The sequence below is a fragment of the Erithacus rubecula genome (genome assembly GCF_903797595.1).
Source record: "Erithacus rubecula genome assembly, chromosome: 19".
Lineage (NCBI taxonomy): Eukaryota > Metazoa > Chordata > Aves > Passeriformes > Muscicapidae > Erithacus > Erithacus rubecula.
The window spans coordinates 4,362,952-4,374,524 of record NC_136671.1 but is presented as its reverse complement, the minus strand read 5'-3'; the positions used below and the strand labels follow the sequence as shown (position 1 = coordinate 4,374,524).

Here is an 11,573-nt window from a genome sequence, read left to right as displayed (position 1 = left end):
AACCCAGCTTCGAGCCGTCACCCTCCGCTACGGAAGAAGAGAAGGGAGATTGGGACTAAGAGAAAAAAAGAAGAAAGAAAAAAAAGGATTTCGGCTTGTCCAGCCCTTCTGCGGCAACAGGAGCAGACAGCGAACCCGGTGGATTTTTTTTCTTCCCTTCTTCGGCGTTTCTTTTCCAGCGCAAGGACTTCCACTCAGGAAAAAAAACGCAAACAACTAAAAAGCAAAACAAAACCTCAGAGACCGAACACGAGAAAAAGCAAGACTAATAATGAACAATCCTGTTAATCCGCTGTCCCGAGGGCTGGGGATGTGCCCCGGCTCGGGAAGTTGTAGGCTGTAGAAGTTCTGCCTCTCCCTCATGTACTGTGCTGTTTAGAGCTTGTTTCCCCCAACCCTTTTTTTTTTTTTTTTTTTTAATTTTTTAATTTTTTAATTTTTTGGTTCTTTATTGCTGTTATTGTTATTATCTTAATTTTTCTTCTTCGTGATGTGCTGTTAGAAACCACTCCGGGACTACTCCAGCAATAGGAAGACCGAGGAGTGGAGTGGATGAATTTACCGATGAGAGATCCAGTAATCCCTGGGACAAGCATGGCTTATCATCCTTTTTTACCGCACCGGGCACCGGACTTTGCCATGAGCGCTGTGTTGGGACATCAGCCTCCCTTCTTCCCGGCTCTGGCTTTGCCTCCCAATGGGGCGGCCGCCCTCTCCCTTCCCGGGGCTCTGGCTAAACCCATCATGGATCAGCTAGTGGGGGCTGCAGAGACTGGTATTCCCTTTTCTTCCCTGGGTCACCAGGCAGCAGCCCATCTGAGGCCTTTAAAAACTCTGGAGCCAGAAGAAGAGGTAGAAGACGATCCGAAAGTGCATCTGGAAGCTAAAGAGCTTTGGGAGCAATTCCATAAAAGAGGCACGGAGATGGTGATTACCAAATCGGGAAGGTAGGTCTGGCTCGGGGCTTCGTGCCTTTTTCCCCCCCTGTCCCCCACCCCTCAATCTCTGCACCCCACCAGGGCAAGGCTCTCTCTCCGGCGGGTTCCTCCATAAATTTCCTTTCACCTGGAATTATGGAGAGCATAATTCCAGCTGAAGGAATAGGCAGCTGAAGATTGGAGCCTGTCTCGGCACCAGGCTGCCGGGAAAAGCCCAAGAGCGACCCGGCCCTGCTCAGCATGTGCGTGTGCAGGGGGTGAGGGTCCCTTCATGGTTCAGTAGCTTAATGCTTGCTGGAGAAGACTGGGAGCAGGAAGAAAATAATTTGGGGTTGGCAAAGGGGCTGGCCTGCTTTTCAGCCTCGCTACACGCAGTTTTTTTTCTTCCTTAAGGGAGGGAAATGAAGGAAAAATCCTTTGGAGCAGCGTCTGGCTGCTGGTGGGGCAAGAGGGCAGATAGGCTTGGTGTGTCAGGCTGTGCCTCTCTCTGTGCTGGGGTCTAGGCTGGGTTTGTGCTGGCTTATTGTGCCTGGAAATGCACAGAAAAGCTGACAAAACTCCCCAGCCGTCCTGCAGCCGCTGCTGGAGTGGCAGGGAAGGGTTTGCAGCTCGGCGCTGCCTGTCCCTGTATTTATGTAACCTTCACGTGGGAATGAATGAACACACACGGCGCTTCCACGCTCGGCATTTCTGCTTTTTATAGGTTTACCCGTCTGAAATATCTCTCTATATTCGCTACTCATTGACATCTGGACTCTTTTACAACTCTACCTATTGCTGTGATGATACGTAGGGTGAAAAACCTCCTTTGCACCCGGGTGTTTTTCTAAGGGGCTCTCTGAGAAACCTCCCAAACTCCCCACATGTGATTTGCCAGGAGAATTACTCGAGGAAGTCACTCCTGAAAAGTCTTCTTAGATGGCCTTCAGCCGCCTTGCTGGAGCTTCGCCTATTTTCAAAGCACCAGTTGCAGGCTATAGGCTCAGGGGAAAAAAAATAAATACGAGCCCTAAAAGCAGCAAGGAGAAAAAAAAAAAAAAATCTCCTCGCCCATTTTACTGCTTTCCCGAAGTTTTTTCTGTTAATTGTGGTCAAAAGTTTTTGCGTGAAAGCCTCGGCCAGTATTAAGAGCTCTTACATGTTGCAAAGTCATGTGTTTCCTTTTAAGTTGAGATTTGCTGAATGCCAACCACTCGATATAATAAACAGCAAATTTGTGGTATCCTGTTGCAGTTTGGAGCCGGAGCTGGGAGCGGAGGGGAGCGGGGTTTGCAGGGAGCCCTCGGCACACGGGGGGATCCCCGGCTGGCCGGGGCACGGGGAGAGCCCCGCTGCCCTCGCTGGGGATTTTTATTCTCGTCTGTAAAGTGTAGAACTCGGCACTTTCTCGGGAGGTTGGGTTGTAAATAGTTCAGATTTGCTTTATCGGGGTGCGATCAGCTCCCATGTCTTTGTTTAGCAGGCAAAAAGGAAACTACTGAGAGATCAGAGAGCCCCAAATGGGCCTTTGCTGTTTAGGAATGGCAGAGAGAGGTAGGAGCCTGCTGATTTCCAGGGAATGCCTACCTTTCCCATCCAGGGACCATTTTCTCCTGCAATTTTGAAGCATTTGAGAAACCTTTTCGCTGGGGGTGGGGGGGGAGAGGAAACCTTTTTTGCTGGACACAGACTTACTCTGCTGCTTTTGAGAGCTGAAGTAGTTGCTTGGTAGACGCGCTACCAAAATTCAGAAGCTTATTTAAACGCTGTAATTAATTTTATTTTATTTTTGTCTTGTCTTTTCTCCCCCCCCCCCCCCCCCCCCCCTCTGCCCATAGGAGAATGTTTCCTCCATTTAAAGTGAGATGCACTGGACTGGATAAAAAGGCCAAGTACATTTTATTGATGGATATTGTGGCGGCCGATGATTGTAGGTACAAATTCCATAATTCCCGGTGGATGGTAGCCGGCAAGGCTGACCCTGAAATGCCAAAGAGAATGTACATCCACCCGGACAGCCCGGCCACCGGCGAACAATGGATGTCCAAAGTCGTCACCTTTCACAAGCTGAAGCTCACTAACAACATCTCTGACAAGCACGGATTTGTGAGTGCCTTTTACACCTTCCTTTACCCCCCTTTTCCCCTCCCTCGGCAGCCGGCCGGAGCGGGGGGTCCCGGGGGGGTGTGCCCGGAGCACGGCGCTGCTCGGCGGGGCTGGCCCCGCTGGCAGCTCCGGCGGGCGGCCGAAATGCGGGGAAAACGGGGCAGAAAAACCTCCCCACGCACTCGGGGACGGGCATCTGTCCGCTTTGTAATAGCCCTCGATTTTTCCTCCTGCTGGGGTCACGATTAAAGCTTGGAGTTCACTCTGTAACCTCCCCGTGCCATGCAGCGTTAACTTTAGGGATACATTTCCAGCGCAGCGCAACTCGATATTTCTCAGAGCTGCGGTGACTTTATATATCTATATATATTTTTAATAAACTCGATCACACTTTCTAAGCGTAGGAAAACGATATGCATATGTGTATAAAGGGCTTAAAGGCCTAAGTACGCAAACGTTTAAATCTATATTAATCTGGATAATGTAAAGCAAGCCGGAGTGAAAATAAACAGGGACCAAAAGCAGAGGTCAAGTTGGCCATTCATGTCTATCCACTCCTTTACATTTACCGGGTGTGCAGAGATAAAAACTTACCCTGAGAGTGAAATCAAACAAACCTGCTGATAAGTGCTCTGTCGTTCCTGGCCATTTCTTTCTATTCCTGGGAAAGCCTCCACCTCGGAGCCAGGGCTTGCTGCTGGTGGCCGCGGCCGGGGGATCTCTAATGTGCCGAAGATTGCATTTGCTGCCTGTGATTTGATTAGACGATACATTTTTGCCGTTCGCAGAAGGCCTTAAGTGAATTGGGGCACGCAATTAGATCGAGCCGAGGCTCTCATGGTGGTGTTGCAACTGTAGCTGCTGCTGCTTTACTTGATTTTTTTTTAATTTTTTTTACACTTTGAAATCAAAAGACATTGCTGCCGGAGCCCAAGCAGCTTGTCCCCCTCCCCGAGCAGAGCTCTGAGGGGATTCTCCCCTTTCTCATCTCCTTCGAGAGGTCCAGCGAGAGCCTAACCCCGGCGAGCTGGAGCTGTCAGTACTTTTAGTTGGATGCTGCGAGGCGTGCGTGTGTTTGGAGTGTGCTTGGCGGGGAGGAGGAGTGAGGGGAGGAAGGAGAGGAAGGTAAATTAGGAGAAAGTGCCGATGGCTGGGGGGAAATGCTGCTCCTGCTGACCGTCTTCTTTCCCCCCTCCTGCCCTCTGTGCTGCCGGCCGCTGTCTGTCCCCCCAGACCATTTTAAACTCCATGCACAAGTACCAGCCCCGGTTCCACATCGTCCGAGCCAACGATATCCTCAAGCTTCCTTACAGCACGTTCAGGACCTACGTTTTCCCGGAGACTGAATTCATCGCAGTGACCGCATACCAGAATGATAAGGTAAGGAGATTAAGAGAGGATTTGTTTTACGTGTTTTGGCTTTTAAGAGAACTTTTACTCTGCATTGTTCCCTTAAAACTCACGAAGCCCATCCCGCTCTTCTCTCTCTCTCCCCCCCTCATCTTTTCCCCCAAAACCTCCTTGATCCAGCTTCGGGAAGGTGCTGGGGGAGGGGGTCGAGCACTCTCTTAATACCGACCTCAGGGAAGGCAATTAAAAGGAGGGAGGATGGGGGGTGAGAGGGAGAATGTTTAGGGGTTTTCTACCATTTTTCCCCCAGTATATCTCCCCAGTATTAGGAAAGGGATGGGGTGAGGTTTGCTGCTCTTAGTGTGGATTTAATCTAAGATGCATCAAGAAAAAAAAATAATAAAAAATGACTCGGCTCCGTGTGTCGAAAGACAGAGTGGGGAGAGCAGCGGGGCTGAGATTTTGTAATTCTTCCTGGCCTTTGTGCTGTTTTAGCTCCTTTAACAGCAATTGGCAATAAGGCTGGAGCACACGTCTGGTTCCTATTATTATTATATTATGATTTTTTTTTTTTTTTTTTTTTGCATCCTGCAGTGTTTTATTATTTTTTGTGGTGCAGAAATATGCTCTGGTCAGAGAGGGGTATCTCGCTTGAATTTAGCTGGAAGGGCTGAAAAAGCCCGTGTGAGAAAGTTTTGCAGCGCTGCAAGCGCTGCCTTTCCATTACTGGTGGTTTACTGTCGCTTGCGATGAAGGTGGTATATTTGGGAGAGTGGCAAACGGCGAATTTACGATAATTAAGCCAAGTGGAAGGAAGCGAAGGAGCCAAAAAGGGGGCTTTGGTTTTTTTGTTGTCTGTGAATTACAACTTTGCGTTCGCGTGCGTTGAGCGCAGAGGCTCTGGATGCGCAGCGCCCGCTCGCTGCAGCTCCCGTGGCCCTCTCTGCCCCTCACATCCTTCACCGTAAAAAAATCAGGGCTGAAAAGGAGGGGTCTGTGCCCTTCTGCCCTCGCTTTCCAAAAAGCCGCTTCCCCCTCGGGGTTCAGGCTGTTTTCGCCTCTCTCTGCAGCCGGACACTTGCAAGGAAACTGCAAGAAAATGAGTGTACAGAGAGTAGACTTTGCTTTGGGACTTATCAGCAGGGCTGGCCGGCCCAGTCTATCAGCTGGGGGCGGCTCGGTTGAAGGACAGAAATGAGCATATTTGTGTGATTGCCATGAAATCGGCTGGGAAGCGGCGTGCGGAAGCGGCGGGGAGCCCTCGGCTCGGCGCGGGGGGAGCAGAAGGCACGGCCGGGAGCACCTGGATTAAAAGTCCCGCTGGTTTTAGCAGTGGGGTTTTCCTGCTCTCTCCTGATCCCGTGTGTGCGCCGGGGGGGGCGACTCGGGAGCCAGGGCTGCTCCTGCCCGCTCTCAGCCGCGGGCGGGGTTTCGTTTTTTGGGGTCATCCTCTGCTCCTGAACTGGGGGGTTGCTGTGCTTCCAGCACGGTCCGGGACCGGGAATGGGGTGGCGGCATTCCCGTTCCCACTGCTCGCATCCTGTTCCACGGGGTGAGCCCCGGCCCGGCCGTGAATTCGGCTCCGTGCATCGCTCCCGTGGGCACCGGGCACTTGCGGGATGTCCCGCACCCCCATCCCTCCCTGCAATCACTCCCTGCCACAAGCTGAACCCCAAACCGAAAAACCTCCACACACACCCCCCCTAAAAATACGAACTGGCTCCTGGCACCCCTGGCGCCCCAACACACACAGAGCATAATGCGATTATATAAAGTATTTTATTATAGCAAGGGGGTGGGTATGATTCCTTTGCGGTTTAATTATGGTATTTAAAGAGTTTTAAGCGCAGGCATAACTTGCATGGATCTCATTGCACGGCTCAATTAATTCCGATGTGGTGGCAGCAACACGGGGCTCTTTCATTGCCACCACGGTCCGGGTCACTGGCCAGCCCGGCGGGGGTCTGGGGACGAGCTGCCTCCAAACAGCTCGGGAAAACACATGGATTCATCCAAAATCCAGGGACCTTTGCCCCCTGCCCTCTCCTACTCCTGCCAGGATCCTGCCAGCACTGGGGAACTGGAAAGAGTGGGGTTTGCTGTTGTTTTTTAATACAAAAATCTCCTAATTCTGCCCCAACCTCCTGGCTATTTTTTTTTTTTCTCTTTATAGATCACGCAATTAAAAATTGACAACAACCCATTTGCCAAAGGTTTTCGGGACACCGGGAATGGAAGGAGGGAAAAGAGGTGAGTCTGGCTCGATTCTGTACAGGCACCTCGTTTGGTTTTCATGTGTTAAGCTCAGAACACGAGCGGAGGTCAAAGACACCTTGCCTCGCCTCCAAACCACACTTCCCCCCGCCAAAACCCGTAAGGATCTTGGCGTTAGTAACGTCAAAGGGACTGCATGGGAATTTTTTCCTGCCTTCCACGTTTAGTTTTCATGTCGCAGGGGGTGACTGGCCAAAGGGAGTGCAGGACATTAAACAAATATCACCGGAGAAAAACTTTCCCTTAAAAATTCGAGAGGGGATATTACAGTGTAGTCTGGAGAAGAGGGGCAAGTGAGGGTCAGCACTGCTTGAATCTCCTCTGTCATTTTTCTGGAGACTGCATGGAAAAGAGGAAAATGTGGAGGAGAAGCATATAAATAAACTGTTTGGACAGAAGTATCTCATGAATATGGAAGTAATTAATGATAGAAGATTCTTTATTTTTTTCAAAAGCAGCAGGACACCGTTTATGCCCCAGGTAGGCAGACAGAACTCGTTATAATGAGATTCAAGACTTTTATTTTTAATATAAGAAGAAAATATAAGGAGAAAAAAGAGACAATATTTTTCCTTTGACGAGGAATATGTCTGTTTTGTTGTGTTTCAGGAGACAGGATATTTTAGCCGTTTGCACAGGGAGTTAGATAATGAATAAATCGATCTGTTCCTCCTTTTTCAAACAAACAACAAAATAAAAAGGTGGAGGGAACGTGGTGTAAACCAAGAGGCCTCTCTCCCTGCCCAGCACACACACAAACATGCACACGCCAGCTCCTCTTGTCCATCAGTGAGAAAATAAAGCCAGCGCTGGAGCCACAGGACGGAAATGATTTCTAATTTCTCTAAATATAAATAGATTTTTTACTCCGGGTTAATTGTTGGTGAAAAGATTACATAAAGTGCCTAACAAAATAACCACTTCCTAGCAATCTTAGCAACCATTAAGATGGCTCATATCTCTGGAACATCCTTGCCTTTTAAAAGCTAATCTCCAGGGAATGCTTCCCTCTCCCCTCCGCCCCTTGTTTTTAATATCAGCCCTCGCTGAGGAGCTGCTCACGCTTCCAAGAAATCTCCTCTCATTAGCAGCCAAGCCCTGCCTGCCAGAAACGCGCTCTCCTCCTCCAGGGGACCGTGGCTCTCAACTCCCCTGTGCTGCTCCTGCCCGAATAGGAGCTCAGGAGGGGCTGGGGAGGAGGAGGGGTCCCGAGGGTCTCGGGGGGTCCCGGGGCCGGTCGCCCAGCGGGTTCTGTGCCCGCAGGAAGCAGCTGACCCTGCAGTCCATGCGGGTGTACGACGAGAGGCAGAAGAAGGAGAATCCCACCTCGGACGAGTCGTCCAATGAGCAGACGGCCTTCAAGTGCTTTGCCCAGTCCTCGTGTCCGGCCGTGCCTGCCGTGGGCACCTCCAGCCTCAAAGGTGAGAGCTGTGGCCCCTGGTCTCCCCTGGGAGAGCCGGGTGCCCGCTCTGTGTGGTGGCAAATCCTGGCTCTATCACTGCCCTCTGCCACTGGCCCGTTTTCCTTCCTCTTGCCTTCCTTCCTACCTCTTGCCTTCTTTTCTCATGTTTTTTATCTTTGCTCTCTTCTCTCTATTCTTTCTCCTTTCGTTTTCCTCCCTTTCTTTCCTTCTTTCCGTCACTCTTCTTCTTGCTTCCTTTCTTTTTGTCTCTCTCTCCTCCATTCTCCCCCCTCACTCTCCTCTCTCTGCCTTCCTCATTCTTCCTCTTCTCCCTCTCCCCCCCGGCCTCCCTCTCTCCTTGCTGCACATTCATCCCTCCCCTCCTTGGTTCAGAAAGGAGCCAGCTCCGAGTCAAGGGAGCAAAGACAGACCACGGGGCAAAAGTTCAAAACTGGAGTCACTCCATTAATATTCCTCACTGAATCTGTTACTAGAGGAAGGATCTTTCCCCTGGATACAGTCCCGAACTTTGTTATAGAAAAGTCACCCTGGGTTTCTCCGTGCGGGGTTGGGAGCTGTCTGCAGCTCTCTCCTATGTATTAATCCATCCCGGGCCGGGGGGGGGGGGGGGGGGGGGGGGGGAGGAGGAAACAACCTCTTTTTTGTAGTTGCTTCACTCGTTTTTCTTTAAAGGCCTGCAGAGCTGAGGGGAGGGGAGCTGGGAGGGGACCCGAAAAGCAAACCAGAGCTTCGCACCTGGGGCGCTGAAATTAGGAGATGAAGTGCAGAGGAATCCAGCGAAGCCGTGCATGTGCTTGGGGAGAAGGGGGGCCCAGGGGCTGATGAAGACGGCTGCGGGCTGTCTCTGAGTGCCTTTGCAAAGTTTGCCCATTGAAAGGGATGAAAACTTTGGAAAACTTCGTAGGAGACACATCCCCAAGGCCCTTCAGCCCTGCCCCGAGTTTGCTGCTGTCCCGTTGCTCCTCTGCCCCCGCTGCAGCCGGGGAGGGAGGGGGGTCCCGGGGGGCTCCCGCCACCCTGGGGAGCGGAGCCGCTGGCCCCGGGCCCTCCCGGCTGGGGGGTCGCTCCTCCAGGCCGCCGCTTTGTTTCGCAGCCAATTTTGCTGCGTTGTGTAAAACTCGGGCTGGCTTGGACGGGGCGGGCGGTGGGAGCCGGGGCTGTATTTATTTATATAATAATAAAAAAAGGGAAGTATTTCCACGCAAACTTCTGGCCGGCCAGGAAGCGTGTCTGCCCCCTCTCGCAGCCCGGTGGGGATTTCGGGATGTACAGTGCCGGATCCCAGCCCCGGGCCCCCTTTGTCTTGCAGATCTCTGTCCCAGCGAGGGAGACAGCGACGCAGACAGCAAAGACGATCCCTTGCTAGAAGGCAACGAATCGGGCAAAATCAGCACGACCACCACCGCCACCCCAGCGCCGGCCAGCTCCGCTGCCTCCGCGGGGGACGACCCCCGGGACAAGGGCGGCAGCCCCTCCAAAAGCCACTTCTTCCCTGGGGACTCGGCAGCGAGTCGGAGCCGAGAGAGGACTGAGAAAGCCCCTCCGGACTCCCGGCACAGCCCGGCTACCATCTCTTCCAGCACCCGGGGGGGAAGCCTGAGTGGCGAGGAACTGAAAAGCCCCCTCAGGGATGGCCCCAAAGTAGATGAGAACCGACTGCTGGGGAAAGAGCCCTTCACCCCCCCTGACGGTCCAAACCGACAGCACGGCCCACCTGAGCCAGGGACACTTGCAGAACCTCGGCTTTCCCCCTGCCCTGGCCGGCCAGCAGTTCTTCAACCCGCTGGGGAACGGGCACCCGCTGCTGCTGCACCCCGGGCAGTTCGCCATGGGGGGAGCCTTCTCCGGCATGGCCGCGGGCATGGGGCCCCTCCTCGCCACCGTCTCCGGGGCATCCGCCGGGGTCTCGGGACTGGACAACACGGTCATGGCCACGGCGGCGGCCCAGGGACTCTCGGGAGCATCGGCAGCTGCTTTGCCTTTCCATCTGCAGCAGCATGTCCTGGCTTCACAGGTACTGCACTCCCCCGCGCACAGGCTCTGCGCCGGCCCTGGGGACCGGGGGGGCAGCGGACACCTCCTTTAAATTCACCGCCTCGATGTCTCCCCGTGCCCCTCTCAGGGACCAGTCACAGGGCTGGGCAGAAAGGCGGAGGAGGGAAAGCTGTGAGCGGGGAGGGTGTCCCAGCGTGATCTCCCTGAGCTCTCCCCCGTCCCCGCTGTCCTCCGGAGCCCCGCACCCCCGATCGCCACCGGGGCGGGAGCAGGGCGCGTCCCGGCGTGCGGAGCGGAGCCGCGCTCGGGGGATGTGCCCGGGGCTGCCCTGCGGAACGGGAGGGTAAAGGGCGCCTGTCCCAGCGCAGAGAATGGCCCGGGGAGGGGGAGTGGAGTCCTGGGCCGTTTGGAGGGAGCGGGGCCGGGCAGGGTGTGCCCCGTGCCCAGGTGTGTTCGGCCCGGGCAGCGGGAGCACAGCTCCGCACTCCGCTGCGGGCGCGGGGGGGACCTGGGGCGGGGGTGCCGTGCGGGCCCGTAACCCTTTCCTCTGTCTCCTCCCCTCCCGCAGGGCCTGGCCATGTCTCCTTTCGGCAGCCTTTTCCCCTACCCCTACACCTACATGGCGGCGGCGGCCGCCGCCTCCAGCGCCGCTTCCAGCTCGGTGCACCGGCACCCGTTCCTGAGCGCCGTGCGGCCGCGGCTCCGCTACAGCCCCTACCCGCTGCCCGTGCCGCTGTCGGACGGCAGCAGCCTGCTGACCACCGCGCTGCCCGGCCTGGCCGCCGCCTCCGGAGAGGGCAAGGCGGGCGGGCTGAGCGCCAGCCCCGGCTCCGTGCCCCTGGACTCCGCCTCGGACCTCACCAGCCGCTCCTCCACCCTCTCGTCCGGCTCCGTGTCGCTGTCCCCCAAGCTGGGCGCGGACAAGGAGGCGGCCACCAGCGAACTGCAAAACATCCAGCGCCTGGTCAGTGGGCTCGACCCCAAGCAGGACAGATCCCGCAGCGGCTCCCCGTAACCCCCGGGAGCTCATTTCAAATCAGTCTCGCAGTGCACTTTGTTTGAAAGAAACCACATCCTCCACCCCGCGAATGTTTTTGTTTTTTTTTTTTTTACCCCTTCCCTAATTTTTTTTTTTTTTTTTAAATATAAAATCCTGCGGCGTTGTTTACGTGCTTAACAACAAAAAAGGTGGAGCAGGGAAAAAGGGGTAGGGGAGCGCTGGGTTGGAGGCTCCTCACAGGGAGCAGAACTGGCCGGATCGAGGCACCGGTGGGGTTTGTAGCATCCTCGTTTTATTTTTTTTTTTTTTACCAGTGTAAAGAAAGGACCCAAAACCAAAACACCCCGGAAAAACAAGAAAAAAAAAAAAAAAAAAAAAAAAAAAAAAATAAAAAAAAAAAAAAAACAAACAAACTTATGAATAAAAATTAAATAAGAGAAGTAATTTTTTTTCTCTCCGAAAGAAAAGTGTGTAAGTAACTCGCGTATTGGTTCTTCAACAGTTGTTT

General features: G+C 53.7%; 1 protein-coding gene across 1 annotated transcript; it reads left to right on the top strand.

The window, feature by feature from the left end:
- The first annotated feature begins 412 nt into the window (after nt 1–412).
- On the top strand, nt 413–11,194 carry TBX3 (T-box transcription factor 3). Its single transcript, XM_079322350.1, is given in 8 exon segments — nt 413–947; nt 2,756–3,023; nt 4,257–4,403; nt 6,547–6,623; nt 7,911–8,068; nt 9,380–9,750; nt 9,752–10,084; nt 10,634–11,194. Coding segments are annotated over 8 exon segments (2,196 nt in total). The 5' UTR covers nt 413–552; the 3' UTR covers nt 11,081–11,194.
- The last annotated feature ends 379 nt before the right edge of the window (nt 11,195–11,573 follow it).